Source organism: Rhinatrema bivittatum, chromosome 4 (genome assembly GCF_901001135.1).
Source record: "Rhinatrema bivittatum chromosome 4, aRhiBiv1.1, whole genome shotgun sequence".
Classification (NCBI taxonomy): domain Eukaryota; kingdom Metazoa; phylum Chordata; class Amphibia; order Gymnophiona; family Rhinatrematidae; genus Rhinatrema; species Rhinatrema bivittatum.
Genome location: NC_042618.1, coordinates 482760774 through 482777844, shown reverse-complemented (window position 1 = coordinate 482777844; position 17071 = coordinate 482760774). Strand labels below are relative to the sequence as shown.

Sequence of the window (17071 nt, the reverse complement as noted above, 5' to 3'; positions counted from 1 at the left end):
TACCCGTTCTAGACCTCTCATGATTTTAAACACCTCTATCATATCCCCCCTCAGCCATCTCTTCTCCAAGCTGAACAGTCCTAACCTCTTTAGTCTTTCCTCATAGGGGAGCTGTTCCATTCCCCTTATCATTTTGGTAGCCCTTCTCTGTACCTTCTCCATCGCAATTATATCTATTTTGAGATGCGGCGACCAGAATTGTACACAGTATTCAAGGTGCGGTCTCACCATGGAGCAATACAGAGGCATTATGACATTTTCCGTTTTATTCACCATTCCCTTCCTAATAATTCCTAACATTCTGTTTGCTTTTTTGACTGCCGCAGCACACTGAACAGACGATTTCAATGTGTTACCCACCCTGATGCCTAGATCTCTTTCTTGGGTGGTAGCTCCTAATATGGAACCTAACATCGTGTAACTATAGCATGGGATATTTTTCCCTATATGCATCACCTTGCACTTATCCACATTAAATTTCATCTGCTATTTCGATGCCCAATTTTCCAGTCTCACAAGGTCTTCCTGCAATTTATCACAATCTGCTTGTGATTAAACTACTCTGAACAATTTTGTATCATCTGCAAATGTGATTATCTCACTCGTCGTATTTCTTTCCAGATCATTTATAAATATATTGAAAAGTAAGGTCCCAATACAGATACCTGAGGCTCTCCATTGCCCACTCCCTTCCACTGAGAAAATTGCCCATTTAATCCTACTCTCTGTTTCCTGTCTTTTAGCCAGTTTGTAATCCACGAAAGGACATCGCTACCTATCCCATGACTTTTTACTTTTCCTAGAAGCCTCTCATGAGGGACTTTGTCAAACACCTTCTGAAAATCCAAGTATACTACATCTACCGGTTCACCTTTATCCACATGTTTATTAACTCCTTCAAAAAAGTGAAGCAGATTTGTGAGGCAAGACTTGCCCTGGGTAAAGCCATGCTGACTTTGTTCCATTAAACCATGTCTTTCTATATGTTCTGTGATTTGGATGTTTAGAACACTTTCCACTATTTTTCCTGGCACTGAAGTCAGGCTAACCGGTCTGTAGTTTCCCCGATCGCCCCTGGAGTCCTTTTTAAATATTGGGGTTACATTTGCTATCCTCCAGTCTTCAGGTACAATGGATGATTTCCTACCCTGTAGCAGATGGACTCATTACAAATGGGTATAGTGTGCTTGTGCCAGCAGTTGGAGACGGATCTGACGTCAGCACGTGGTACATATACCCCTGCAGGAAGTGCAGCAGCTCAGTAATTTCCATCTCCAAAGCAGCTACCTTATGCTCGCTGAGCGTTTTTCCAAATTCTGACGACTAAATTCTTAGAAGAAATCCTACCTGAAGACGAGCCCCGCACTCCTGCAGTGATACCCTTGGGTCCCTCCCCCAGTTGAGTTTCCCGAGGTGATTTCCGTGGTCCCTCGGAGGTCAGCGCCTCGGTCTGATGGCCGGATCGCAGCAGGGACCTAGCCCCCGAGTGAGAAGGGCTCGGGCGTGGCATAGAGGCAGCCTCGGTCCCGGTGAGGACTTAGCCCCCGAGCGAGACTAGTTTGGGCGCAGCTTAGAGGCAGCGGGTGCACTTTCTCGACCCATAGTTCTATTGATTTCTTTCCAATGGAAAAGGTTTGTGCATCATTAAAACCTTTCAGGTATCTAAAGGTCTGTATCATATCTCCCCTGCACCTCCTCTCTTCCAAGGGATTACATATTCAGATCATAAGTACATATATATAAGTACATAAGAAATGCCATACTGGGTCAGACCAAGGGTCCATCAAGCCCAGCATCCTGTTTCCAACAGTGGCCAATCCAGGCCATAAGAACCTGGCAAGTACCCAAACATTAAACGTATTACAAGCTACTATTGCTTATTAATTACTGTAATAGTAGTTTATGGATTTAACCTCTAGGAATTTATCCAAACCTTTTTTAAATTCAGTAATACTAAATGCTGAAACCACATCCCCTGGCAATGAATTCCAGAGTTTAACTGTGCGGTGAGTGAAAAAGAATTTGATTCATTTTGTTTTAAATGAGCTACTTGCTATTTTCATGGAGTGGCCCCTGGTCCTTCTATTATCTGAGAGAGTAAATAAACGATTTACATGAACTTGTTCAAGTCCTTTCATGATTTTATAGACTTCTAACATATCCCCCCCCTCAGACTCTTCAAGTTGAACAGCCCTACTAACCTCTTTAGTCTTTCCTCATAGGGGAGTTGTTCCATTCCCCTTATCATTTTGGTCGCCCTTCTCTGTACCTTCTCCATCGCAATTATATCTTTTTTTGAGATGCAGTGACCAGAATTGTACACAGTATTCAAGCTGTGAATCGTCTCATGTCATGTATGCTATTATCTGCCCATGTTCCTTGGTATACATAGGCAGAACAACTCGATGCATACGACTCAGACTTACTGAACATAGGTCCCGCATAAAAACGGAAAATGTTAAAGCCCCAATGGTATCTCATTGTTTACAGCTACATCACACATTTAAAGATCTTCATTGGACTATAATAGATCAAGTTCAAGAGTCACCCAGCGGGGGTGACCGACTCATTGTTGAACCGCGAGAAGCATTCTGGATATTTACTTTAAAGACCCAGTCTCCACAGGGACTTAACGAAGAGCTGGACTGAAGTACCTTAATCTGATCGTATGCACGTCATAGCGTTATCCCACGTCAGAACATTGATTGGCTTGTTTGAATAGTAGGGGAAGGATCTTAACCCCCTTTAAAATCTATTATAGCACTGAGCGTTTTTGAGAAAGCATACAGCACTCCACACGGAAGAACAGCGAAGCGATTGCCAGCTCGCGATAGTCAGCCTAACAGCTAGACATGTGAAGATTAGAGTTGCGCAGCACATCATTGGTGGTAACAAGCCCTGTTCAAGTCCACAGTCTGTAGAAGCAAGAGCTTAACAGCCCTTACAGCATTGGACCGCCAAACGAAACTCGGAAGCGGAGATATGGACAACACAGGAGCAGCTTAACCACCAGTGAGAGATTTCAACAACCAACTTTAAGATAAGTAATTCCGACTATTTAACAAGTCCATTCACATCCCCTGAAGAAAGACCGATACACGGTCAGAAACAAGGCCTTGTCGGGTGGACTTTTAAAACAGTTTTCAACATAAGTCGGTATTATCATTATGAATCTGGCACTCTAACGCAACCACAGTAATTAATCTTCCAAAAGATTTTATTGCGCACCTAATAACTTAAAAAAATCACATAAGGTCGGAGGTGGAAAGTTTATGATTAAACTGTCATAAGGCATTACAAGCCAGTAATGCCTTAAAAACTTATGAAACATTCTACTTCCCCCTTAAAAAATTTTCGACAATAAGTTAAGTGATTATGAGCAGTACTTAGAAACACGGGAGAGCACTTTCCCCAAGAATTCAATACATTATAGAATATATAACATACAGACACTTTATATGTGAGTTTGATGGGTCACTTAATTTTTGGGAGCATCCTCTATTCCTAGTCCTATTTGATAGTGTAACGAAGAAATTACTTACCTGATAATTTCGTTTTCCTTAGTGTAGACAGATGGACAGACCAACGGGTTATGTGCTCCCCTGCTAGCAGATAGGAGACGGAGTCAGATTTCAAGTTGACGTCATCCTAGGTACATATACCCCTGCACCGACCTCACTTCCTCAGTATCCTCCTTGAAAAGCGATTGTGGATATATATATTTTGCATAACTTGGCTATAATTGTTAAGCTTGATTAACTGATTCAACTGAATTAAAAGACTGGAGACCGCCAGTGCACTCAACTAAGTAAACGCAGACACTAGACTAACTGTGGGTGTCTTGAACTAAGGGTAGGCAACGGCTTACCCGTATTTGTTTGTTCTCAAGGCTGTCTTCAAGGGCAGCTGTGGGCGGGATGCTGAGTCCATCTGTCTACACTAAGGAAAACGAAATTATCAGGTAAGTAATTTCTCCATTTCCTAGCGTGTAGCCAGATGGATTCAGACCAGTGGAATGTACAAAAGCTACTCCCGGACAGGGTGGGAGGCTGCCCGTGGCCCACTTAATACTGCCTTTGCGAAGGCTGCATCTTCTCGGGCCTGAACATCCAGGCGGTAGAACCTGGAGGTGGTGTGTAAGGAGGACCACTTTGCCGCCCGACAGATCTCGGCGGGCAAAAGCAGTTTGGTCTCTGCCCAAGATGCTGTTTGGGCCCTAGTAGAATGAGCCTTAACCTGCAGTAGTAAGGGCTTCCCTGCCTCTATGTAGGCTGCTTTGACCCAGCTGGCTATGGTTGCCTGCAAGGCCGCTTCTCCTTGTTTCTTTCCACTGTGAAGGATGAACAAGCGATCCATTTTGCACATTGGTTCTGATCTTTCCAGGTATCGCACCAGGATTCTACAGACATTTAGGTGGCAAAGAAAGTGTGAGTCTTCAGAGTCCTTATGTTCATCAGGAGATGGTATGGAAATGGCTTGGTTCAGATGAAATTCGGAGGAAGGAGGGAACTGTGCGCAGCTGTATGGTTCCCGGCAGGATAGTGCCTGTAGTTCGGAGATACGCTGAGCTGAACATATTGCCACCAGGAATACTGTCTTCAATGTTAAGAGGTGTAGTGACAGACCACGTGTTGGTCTGAAAGAAGCCCCCGCTAGGAAGTCTAATACCAGATTGAGGTTCCATTGGGGTACCGGCCACCTCAGGGGTGGTCGAAGTTGCTTGACCACTTTTAGGAAACGGGTCAAATCCGGATGAGCTGCTAGACGGATTCACTTCTGCTCTGAAGCAGGAGAGGGCGGCTACTTGGACCTTGAGTGAGTTGAGAGACAGTCCCAGGATCACTGGGATTCTGACTGTCTGCAGGAGAGTCCCGCAGTCCTCGCAACAGGCTTCAAATATTCTCCAGATCCGTATGTATGTCAGGGATGTAGAGAACTTGCGCGCTTGTAGAAGGATGTCAATCACGGGTTTCGAGTAACTGCGCTTCTTTAGGCAAGTCCTCTCAAGGGCCAAACCGTAAGAGAATCGAGATGGATCTTCGTGAAGGATTGGGCCCTGCTGGAAAAGGTCCCTGTGTGGAGGTAGGCACAGAGGGCTCCCTGCGAGCGAGAAGAGTGCGCGTCCGTAGTTATGCGCATGGTGAGGATTTGTGCACCGCTGTAGATTGGCACATGGCTCTGATGTGTGCACCGCTGTGTGCACAGCTATGCGCGCAACTCTATGGGATACACACAAGTTATGCGCATTGTCCGCCGGGCTGTCCTGCACATACCGCCGAGGGGAAGATGGAGCAGACGACCCCCGCGTATAAGATGGCGCCCCCCCCTTAGGGTCTTCACATGTGTGGACCCTTGCACCGGATCGGGGCCTACCCTAACCGAGGCTGCTCAACCCGATCGGTACCCCTGTTTTACTCGCTGAAGACAGAATCGGTACAGAGATCCGAGCTCTGGAGACCTGAATTTAAAGTTTCCTTCTTACCTGGTCTCGGCACTTACCGCTTGTGCATCGGACGGTCTCCAGCTATGGGGGGGGAGAGGGTTTTACGTTCACCGCCACGCTCAGATGTGCACCCGCTACCTTTCAGCCACTCTAGGGGCTAAGTCCATGCCAGGACCAAGGCACACCTCAGAGATATAAGAGATCACCTCAGGAATTCTTGACTGGGGGAGGGACCATTAGGTATCACCGCAGGAGAGCGGGGTTCGATCTTCTTAAGGTAATTTTATCTTCTTGTTGCAATTTTCCTAACACTGTGCTAGTGTATGGGATAGTGTCCGCATCTGCTAGGAGACGGAGTGATACTGAGGAAGTAAGGTCAGTGCAGGGGTGTATGTACTCAGGATGATGTCAGCTTGAAACCTGACTCCATCTCCCATCTGCTAGCAGAGGAGCACATAACCCACTAGTGTGAGTCTATCTGGCTACATGCTAGGAAAGTAACTGTTCCTTATTAATCTGTTCCATACAACACTAAATTTGATAAACCTCCCATCTCAGTCGTTTACTCCAAGCTGAAGAGCCCTAATCTGTTTAGCCTCTCTTCAGAAGGCCCCATTCCATCCCCTTAGCCACTGGGTCCCACATCTTCAGCAATAAAATCTGGTGTTAGGAGTCCTATGAAAGCTCTGAAGAGGCCATTTTATGGGATGGCTCCCCTTACCTGGGGACTTAATCTGGAAGCTGCATCCAATTGTCTGACCCATACTGAAGTTCTTAAGTCTCGTTCCACAGGAACGGTCTCCCCCTTTATATGGCAGTCTACAGAGACAAAGATGCAACCTTATTCCAAAGAATTAATACATCCAATGCTAAATCAATATATAATAAAACTGCAGAAACTATTTGACAAGGGAAAAGTGAGAACTAAAATAACAAATCCCCATTTCTGAAGGCAGACAGCTGACCAAGTTTCTTTAAATTATCTTTTAATTGAACAGCTTTGCGGAAATATTTTTGGCTTTAGTGGCACAATATAATAAAGCCGCAGCATTTATGCTGTGATAACAAAATTAAACTATATTATAGGCAGAAAATTCAGGGGACGCATAACTCTGCTGTATATGATATTGATTTTGCTTGGAAATAGGTGAAACAACCTAGTGGTTCAGTGGCAACCCAAAGCAGCAGCAAGAAACAGTTTCACTTTTTTTGGGTTCCCAGCATTGTGGCCCAGTTTACTATCGGGCTGATACAGTAAAAGTCGCGGGAGAGCGGGCGAGTGCCCGCTCTCCTATGCGCGCAATTTAGTATTCAAATCAGGGCCCTCGGTAAAAAGAGGTGCTAGGGACACTTTTTTGACAGGAGCGGCGGCTGTCAGCCGCTCAATTTTGCCGGTGTCTATTCGCCATGATATTAAGTCGGAGGGTGCCAGCAGAAATTAACGCCTACCTTTGGGTAGGCGTTAATTTCTGAAAGTAAAATGTGCGGCTTGGCTGCACATTTTACTTACTGAATCGCGCAGGAATATCTAATAGAGCCATCAATATGCATTTGCATGTTGCGGGCGCTATTAGTTTCGGGGGGTTGGACACGCGTTTTCGATGCGCTATTACCCCTTACTGAATAAGTGGTAAAGCTAGCCCGTATGCAGGTAAGCTGTAAAGAGCTCCCAGACACCTCAGGGATGTACTTTACTTTGTGCTCCGGCACATGGGTTATTCCACTGAATGAGTAAGCCAGCTACCTGGCCTGTTAGGTTATTAATAGTGGACATAATTCCTCACCATACTGCACTGCTCTGTGACAGTGGGATTCCCGAGCAGAGTCTCTCCTTTCTGTACACTCTATGTGAAGGGGTAAACATGTAGGGTACTGCAATCCTGCCATAGAGAGCATGCCCTGAATAGCTTCCTCTTCCATGCTGCTTGAACTAGGGTACGCCCTGAAAAACAAATGCAGCACTGTATAAAATGGACTTTACTTTTTCCAAAACGGAGAGAAACATGGCTGTGTCAGTTATTAGCTGTTTTATAGGCGTTCCTAAGCATCCACTTACCTGCTTGGAGTTTGTATTCTGGACTGTTGAGACCTGGCTGGAGAGAAATCCCTCGTCACTGAAGGTTCTTCCTTACAGACAGAAAGCACTTCTTCCTCATCATCACTTGAGGTTTCTGATGACTCCCCTTCTGAGGGATCTTTCTGCTGGAATCATAAGACAAACACAAACTAATTATGTTGTAATAGTTAATATTTTCTATTGCAAAATAATATTCAGTTTATTGTCAATGTGATTAACAATAGATAAAATCTCTAAAGAGTGTTTTTAGAGGATTTATGTATTTCTCACATGATCTACTTTAGATTCTTTTCAATAAGATGGAATATTTATTTATTTTATTTATGCAATTCTTATATACCGTTCTTCAGAACACAAGGTTCTATCTTTATGGTTTACATAATACAAACTAATAAATAACAGTAGGAAATCAGAATAAATACAATAAAACATCAATAAAATAATAAGATAGTTAAAATCTATTCGTAACATAGAACTAAAAAAAATAAGATTAAAGTAGTTAAGAATATAAAAGGTGAACTCATCTAAATGGAGAAATTACTTACCTGGACTCAGGACCAGTGGGTTTATGCTCCCTTGCCAGCAGATGGAACAAGCTGACGTCACAGAGTATATTTATTTATTTATTTATTTAGGATTTTTATATACCGACATTCTCAATACAAATATCAAATCAGGTTGGTTTCCATAGAACAAAACTGTCGCAGTTAAAGCGTTACATTAAACAGAGTTTCTGAACATAAGAACATAAATATTAAATATTAAATAGACAACAATAACTCGTCAAAATAACGTGAATAAAATGTAGGGAATAGCTAAAAAGAGGGTAGGCTAAATAGGGATATACAGGTAACAGAGAACAGTGTTGAGGGCAAAAAACATGAGTAATACATGAGCTAGAGAACTAATGCATCAACAAAGGAGTCTTTTCAAAACAAGTGGGCTGTCCAGATCAGGCGTAATAGGGCCTTGAGGGGGTATGGGCGGTCGTGGAACTTATAGTGGACTATTTTGCTCTTTGACCGGTGTTGGAGTGTTCCTGCGATTCTGGATAGGCTTGCCGGAAGAGCCACGTTTTTAGGTTTTTCTTAAAAGTTAGATGACATGTCTCTTGGCGTAGATCCGGCGGTAATGAGTTCCAGAGGGTGGGCCCGGCTGTGGAGCGTGCTCTTTTTGTTAGTGAAGTTTTGATCGGGGGAGCATATAAGGAACCTTTGTAATTGTATCTGATAGGTCTTTGTGATGTGTGAGGGCGGAGTTGCGAGTTTAGATTTAGGTGGGCGATGCCCATAATGTCCTTGTGGATCATTGATAATGTCTTGAAGGTAATTCTGGCTTTTATAGGAAGCCAGTGAAGGCTGTGAAGAATTGGTGTGATGTGGGCTCTTTTATTTGTGTTGGTGAGTATATATATATATATATATATATATTATTTATTTATTTATTTTTAATTTTTATATACCGAAGTTCTTGTAGGGACTACAAATCACTCCGGTTTACATAAAACAATGAACTGCCCAACAGAGAGCGGAGCTTTACATAGAACTGTAGAACATATGGAACAATATAACTAGATGACAATTTAACATAGTGATAAATATTATAGTTTAACTGGTAATACATAAAAAATTATATTATTTAATATAAGCAGTATAACTATTTAATGTAGAATAAAGGCGTACTAACAGTGCCAAATATATATATAAAAATGAATTTTTGAACTCAAAGATAGTTGTTCAGTTGCAGAGTCTTAAAGTAGGACTTGGTATGGTGTCCATAATTAGGAGATACCTAATATTTAGGATGTCTGTCCGTCAGAGTAGAATTAAGCGTCTGGGAAGGCTTGTTGGAAAAGAAAGGTCTTCAGTCTTTTTTTGAATTCTTGGTGACTAGTTTCTAATCTTAGATCTGGGGGAAGCGTGTTCCACTGGTGGGGGCCTGCTGAAGATATCGCTCGTTTGCTCAATGAAGATTTTATTTGCGGAGCATGCAGTGTTCCTCTGTATGCGCTTCTGATTGGTCTGGAAGAAGTGTGCGGTTGGAGTTGAGAGCTTAATGTGATGGGAGCTAGTTTGTTTGTCGCTTTGTGGATGATAGTGAGTACCTTATAGAGTATCCTTTGTTTAATGGGAAGCCAATGTAGATTACGAAGGATTGGGGTGATATGATCTTTTTTGTTAGTACTTGTTAGAATTCTAGCCGCTGAATTCTGAACCATCTGTAATGGTTTGATGGTGTTGGTGGGTATTCCTAGAAGCAGGGAGTTGCAATAGTCGAGCTTAGAAAGAATGATGGATTGTAGTACTAGCCTGAAGTCGGAGAAGTAAAGGAGGGGTTTAAGTTTTTTGAGGACTTGCAGTTTGTAAAAGCAGTCCTTTGTGGTATTATTTACGAACTTTTTTAGGTTTAGATGGTTGTCTAGCCATGCTCCAAGGTCTCTGACGTCAGGTGAGAACGTGTTATTTGTGTTTGGTAGAGAGAGGCTGGAAGAGATTGTGAGTGGATCCTGGGAGACAATGAGCATTTCGGTTTTATTAGCATTCAATACTAAGTTGAGGCTTGAGAGTAAGTTTTTAATAGGCTGAAGGCATTCGTTCCAGTAAGTGATCGTTTTTTGAAGGGATTCTGTAATCGGAAGAAGGATTTGTATGTCGTCTGCATAAAGGTAATGAGTAAGCTTGAGGTTTGAGAGTAGATGGCAGAGAGGGAGGAGGTAGATATTGAAGAGGGTGGGTGAAAGTGAGGATCCTTGCGGGACTCCTTGCTCAGTAAGGATTGGATGCGATTCTTTGTTGTTTATCCTGACTTTGTAGGATCTGTTGCTTAAGAAGGAATGAAACCATCTGAGAGCTGTGCCTTTGATCCCTATGTTGGCTAGTTGGTCTATTAGAGTAGAGTGTTTTACCGTATCAAACGCAGCAGAAAGATCTAGCAGAACAAGCAGGTAGGATTGTTTTTTCTTCAGATTAACTAGTATTGTGTCCGTGAGAGATAGTAAGAGCGATTCGGTGTTTAGGCGTTTTCGGAAGCCATATTGAGCCGGGGATAGAATATTATGATCTTCCAAATAATCTGACAGTTGCTTGTTGACAATTTTTTCCATCAGTTTGGCGATGAGTGGTAAGTTTGCGATGGGTCTGAAATTAGCTGGGTCTGATGGGGAAGCGTTTGGTTTCTTTAGTAATGGTTTCAGGATTGCTAATTTTAACTGGTTAGGAACTAAACCTTGAGAAAGGGATGTGTTGATAATTTCTGCAATTGGTTTTGAGATGGTGTTTGGTATGGCAATGAGGAGATTTGTTGGTAATAGGTCTGATGGGTGGGAGGAAGGTTTGAGTTTTTTTGAGTGTGTTTTCAATCTCCAGTGAAGAAGTGAGCTCGAATGAATCCAGGCTTGTGTTTAGCTGTGGCAAGGCTGTGAGATGGTGTGTTAGGGTAAGCTGTTGGATGTGATTGATTGTGTAAGGTTGGTGATTTTTGTCTTGAAGTAGTTGGCTAGTTCATTTGCTTTGTTGAGAGATTGGTGGTCTGGGATAGTAGGAGGAGATGGTTTAGTTAAAGAGGAGACGTACGAGAAGAGAGCCTTTGAGTCGAAAATGAAGTGGTGTATTTTTTTTGCATAGAATTCTTTCTTTGTTCTAAGGATGGTATTCCTGTAGGTGTTGAGGAGGGATTTGTAGATGGCATGTGTTGAAGTGGTTGGGTTTTTTCTCCAGCTTTGTTCTTTTTTTCTAAGAGATTGTTTTAGGGATTTAAGTTCGGGTGTAAACCAAGGTTTTCTATTGTCTAATGTAGGTTGTATAGTTTTGGTTGTAGTTGGGCAGATTTGATCTGCAATTTTATTGTTAATATTGATCCATGAGGTAGTTGCAGTTGTTGCGTCTGTGAGATCTAGTTGATTTAATGCTTCGGACATCTTTTCGCTGAGTATGTCTGGGGAGCATGGTTTCCTGAAGTGGATGGTGGATTTGGTAGTGGTTTGAGGAGGTGGGATGTTGATCCTGAGGGTTGTGTGGATGACTCTGTGGTCTGACCATGGAACTGGTGAGCAAGTGGGGTTGGTATGAATGTTAAAGGGTTCGTTAATAAAGATGAGGTCCAGAGTGTGGCCAGCCTTGTGGGTAGGACTGTTGATAATTTGAGTAAAGCCCAAATGGTTGAGTGAGGAAAGGAGTGTTTGGCAGTTGATGGATTGTGGAGCAGCATCTACGTGTAAATTAAAGTCTCCGAGGATTATAGCAGGTTTGTCGGCGTTTATGTGTTTGGCTATAAGTTCGATCAGTAGAGAGGGATCTAATTCTAAGGTTCCTGGTGGTGCGTAGACTAAAGCTATTTGGATTTGTTCGGATTTAAAGAGGGAGAATTCTAGTTTGGTGGAGGAGTTGGTAAGTTGTAGGGTTATATTAAGTCCTTTTTTTGCTGCAAGGAGGAGTCCCCCACCTCTTTTTTTGGGTCTGGGGACAGAGAATAAGTCGTAAGATTGTATGGGCAGCTGATTTGTGAGTACAGTATCTGTGTGTTTTAGCCATGTCTCTGTAATTGCACAGATATATATATAATCCTGCAGTGACCCCAGCCTGCCAGTATTCTCATCAAAAGCAACTAGGGACAGACTAGCAAAAAACTTGATTAAAAACAGAACTGTACTAAACCAACCACGAACTCACATAAGATTCTAGGTACCCCAAGTTAGGGACTGGATGAACACTTACCAGTAATCCCTTGAGACTCACAGCCCCACAGGAGGACTACTGACACACTCATGTGGCAGCCGAGGGCAGGAAGCTGAGACCATCTATCTACACTAAGGAAAACGAAATTATCAGGCAAGTAATTTCTCCATTTCCTAGCGTGTAGACAGATGGACTCAGGACCAGTGGGATTTACCAAAGCTATTCCCCAACAGGGTGGGAGGCTGCCCGCAGTCCAGTCAACACCACACGTGCAAGGGCTGCATCCTCCCGGGCCTGCACATCCAGACGATAAAACCTGAAAAAAGTGTGTAAGGAGGACCATGTCGCAGGTCGCCAGATATTGATGGGAGACAACAGACTAACTTCCGCCCATGACACTGCCTGAGCCCTAGTGGAATAGGCCCTAACCTGAGTAGGCAACAGCTTTCCATTATCCACATACACAGCCATGACCACCTCCCTTAATCCAACAAGCTATGGTAGCCTGCAAAACCGGAGTGCCCTACTTACTCCCATCATGGAGAACAGAGGCAATCCATCTTTTGAAAAGACTCAGATCTCCAGTTACCGCACAAGAAGCTTAACATCCAAGAAGCGCAAAAGGCAAAACTCCTCCGCAATACTGACTTTATCTAGGGATGGCAAGGAGATGGACCGATTCAAATGAAAGTCAGAGCCTATCTTGGGCAAAAAGGATGGAACAGTATGCAACTAACACCCCCTGGAGTCATCCGAAGGAATGGCTCCTGGCAAGACAAGGCCTGCAGCTCAGAAATCTGACATGCAGAGCATATAGCCACCAGGAACAACGTCTTCAAAGTCAACAACCGGAAGAAAAGGCTACGTAGTGGTCAGAACATAGGGCTCGCCAAAATGTCCAGCACCAAATTAAGATTCTACAAAGGAACCAGTAACCTCAAGGGAGGCCTAAGGAGCTTCACTCCCTTCAGAAAACGGGCCACATCAGGATGAGACGACAAGGAAACACCATTCAACAGGCCTTTGAAATATGCAAAAGCCACATGCTGCACCTTCAAAGAATTAAGGGCCAAGCCTTTATTCAATCCATCCTGCAAAATAATCCAGAATGAGAAGGATCTTAACTGAACGAGGAATAACACCCTGCTCCTCACACCAGGCCTCAAAAACTCTCCAAACCCGCACATAAGCCAAGGAAGTGGAGAACTTGCGAGCACGAAGTAAGGTGGCAATCACCAGAGAGGAATAACCATGCTTTAACAGGCGAACCCTCTCAGGTGGACACTCCTAAACTATATACATTAACATCCCCATTCGGTACTTCCCCCATAGCTACAGATCGTTTAGGGAAATAAAAGATATTTGAAATTTGAGGAATATCATGATCAATGTCAACAAAATTTCCTTAAGAAATATCTTAAGCATTTCATAGGGTGACATACGAGTGGAAAAGTTACTAAGCGTAAATTTTTTGAACGTATCAAGTTTTCAAAATTATTAATTTCACTATGTAAAATTAAATTCTTTAACATACATGCTTTGTGAATTTTGAATTAACTGATGTTTAGAAGTTAAGCCCATAGTGGTTTCTAAACTAGAGATTTTCCTATTTTGCTCATCAATAGCAGATCTATTTGCATTTACTAATGATGACAGATGTACATTTACCTATGAAACATTCAAATCTAGTTTTGATATCAGTCCCCAAAGATAAGCAAGTGTAACATTAGGTGGAGATTCAGCAGATGGTTGTGCTCTGATTATGTTCACAGTAGTACTTCCCTCAATAGAGGAGTAAGAAAGGTTTGTTGGCAAATCACAAAAGGACACTGCCACCTATCCCATGACTTTTTAATTTCCTAAAAGTCTCACATGAAGGACTTTGTGAAATGCTTTCTGGAAATCCAGATATACCATATCAACTGGCTTACTTTTATCCATGTTTATTTACATCCTCAATAAATGTAGCAAATTGTTGAGGCAAGATTTCCCTTTGCTAAATCCATGTTGGCTTTGCCCCATTAAACTATGCTTATCTATACGTTCAGCAATTTTGTTCTTTATGATAGTTTCTACCATTTTGCCTGGTCGGATGTCAGACATTACATTGACAACTCTCCAGTCTTCAAGTACCATAGACAATGCTAATGATAGTTTACAAATTTCTAATAGCAGGTCCGCAATTTCATTTCTCAGTTCTTTCAGCACTCTGGGATGTATACTATTTGGCCCAGGTGATTTGCCACTCTTTAGTTTGTCAATTTGCCCTAGTATATCTTAGAGGTTCATTGAGATTTGTTTCATTTCCTCTAAATCATCACCTTTGAATATCATTTTTGGCATGGGTATCTCTTACATCTTCTCCAGTGAATACCAAAGCAAAGAATTCATTTAGTCTCTCTCTGTTTTGGCTTTGTCATCCCTAAGTGCCCCTTTTACCCCTTGATCATCTAATGGTCCAACTGACGTCCTTGCAGGCTTTTAACCGCGAATGTACCTAAAAGTTTTTATTATGAGTTTTTGCTTCTATGGCAAGCTTCTTTTCAAACTCTTTTTGCCTTTCTGGTGCTTACCAATGGGGCAGCATTTCTGATGTTATAGTCAATGATCTGGAAGCCAGTGTCCACCAGATAGTGTGGTTTAATATTAGGACAAAAGAGATGAAGGTTCATTGTGAGGCGAGTGTCCTAGACTTCAGGAAAACTAACTTTCTCAAAATGTGGGAGTACCTCAAGGAGTTGTTAGCTGCATCTAGGGGAAGAAGTAGGGCGGGGGGCAAAACTAAAGGGAGATATCATACGGGCAACTAATCTTTTTATTAAAGTAAATAAAAGAAAGGATAAAGGCAATTATGTTTTTCTAAAGTAGCAGCTGAAAAGGTAAGGGAGAAAAGGTTCGCATTCATAAACTACAAGAGATTGCAGAAAGAGGAGGACAGGCGACAATATCTGGAAAAATTAAGAGAAGCTGGGAAAGTAGTCAGGAATGTAAAATTTCCAACAGAAGAAAAAATAGCAAACATGGTAAAATGGCGAGAAGACTGATTTCAGATGTTAGTGATAGAAGGAAGTGTAAAAGTAGCATTGTGAGGGGAGGAATATGTGGAGACTGATGACAAAAAAGCCAAATTGCTCAAATATTTCTGTTCGATGTTCACTGTGGAAGGGGCCTGGAGCAGGACCAAATTAAAAAAAAAAAGATTGAAGTGAGGGAACCCTCAATCGATTTTCAGAGCAGTGAGTTCATGAGGAGCTAACTAAACAAACTAGATATAAAGCCTGGAGGATGGGAATGAAGAGAAGAGGTATGGGGGTGGCTTGCAGGAATGACGCTACTACCTGGTGATTAATACCCTTATTCAATAAACGTTCACATGGTTAATGCGACTCCAACATTGCTCTATGTTTCAACGGCAAGAGGAAATGTGGAAAAGAGGATTTGCCTTCAGACAACAACCAACAAGATAGCACAGTCTGGGTAAACAAATAAGCATGGGAGTAGCTTGCTTACTGCGGCGGTTACTACCCCTAACAAATTAAGCCTGATACTTCACTTTGAATGCATATACAGCGCAGCTCACTGCTTCAACGGCAGGGGGGAATGAAGAAATAGGATTTACATCCAGACAACATCTAACAAGGCATTGATCTGAGCAGTATGAGTATACAAATATTAGGGTAACTTGCTCGATATGACAGTTACTACCCTCAAACATTAAGCCTTATACTTCACTTTGATGCAGCTCCAACACTGCTCTCTGCATCAATGGTGGGGATGGGAGTAAATTAGAATAAAAAAGTTACCAATAAGGACCCTGAACTCAGCAGTCGAAGTAACAGATAAGTATGAGAAAATAAGTGTGAAAGCTTGCTGGGCAGACTGGATGGACCTATTGGTCTTCCTCTGCCATCATTTCTATGTTTCTATATGATGATGGGGCCAGATGGGATGTATCAGAGGGTACTGAGGGAACTCAGATATCCTGGCAGCTCCGCTGGTGACCTTTTCAATACTTCCTGGAGTAGTCCCAGAGGACTGGAGACAGGCGATGTGCTTCCTACTCATACAAGTGGAAGTAAGGAGGAGGCTGGGAACTACAGGCCAGTCAGTCTGACCTCTGTGGTGAGCAAAATAATGGAATCACTGCTAAAACACAGGATAGTGCAATTTTTGGAATCCAATGGCCTGCAAGATCCAAGGCAGCATGGTTTTATCAGAGGTAAATCTTGTCAGACGAATCTGTTTAATTTGCTTGAGTGGGTGACCAGAGAGTTGGATCAAGGGAGAGCGCCAGATATAGTGTACTTTGATTTCGGCAAGGTCTTTGACAGTTTCACACAGAAGATTTATAAATAAATTGTGCGCCCTTGGTATGGGTCCTGATTGGGAGGAAACAAAGAGTAGTGGTAAATGAAGTCTTCTCTGAGGAGGGGATTGTTACTAGCAGTGTGCCTCAGGGATTGGCCCTTGGACCGGTTCTTTTTAACATTTTTGTGAGCAACATAATGGAAGGATTATCAGGAAAAGATAAGAAAATTATTACTTACCTGCTAATTTTCGTTCCTGTAGTACCATGGATCAGTCCAGACAGTGGGTTATGTCCCCAATCCAGCAGATGGAGTCAGCACAAGCTTTGAGGGGGCGTATCCATATATACTACTACCCCCTCTGCAGGAGTTCAGTATCGAGTATATCAAAGCCAGAGTAGAAACCCCCGAAGGATCAAGTTTGTGGAAACAGATAATGAAAACAATTGTAACCGCAACAAGTAACTGCAAACATCCTACCAACTTGTAGGGAGCTGTGAAAAACAGCGAAAAGAAACGACTGTGAAGACACAGAACACTGCGAGCAAGAAGTAGCGCAGAGCTGAGCAGG

General features: G+C 42.6%; 1 protein-coding gene across 1 annotated transcript in view; it reads right to left on the bottom strand.

Annotated features, from left to right (window-relative positions):
- KDM7A (lysine demethylase 7A) overlaps positions 1-17071 on the bottom strand; it is a 320476-nt gene that overhangs the window by 11646 nt on the left and 291759 nt on the right. The window contains 3 exon segments of the mRNA XM_029597359.1: positions 6165-6262; positions 7228-7385; positions 7500-7645. Of these exon segments, the coding sequence (XP_029453219.1) occupies positions 6165-6262; positions 7228-7385; positions 7500-7645 (402 nt within the window).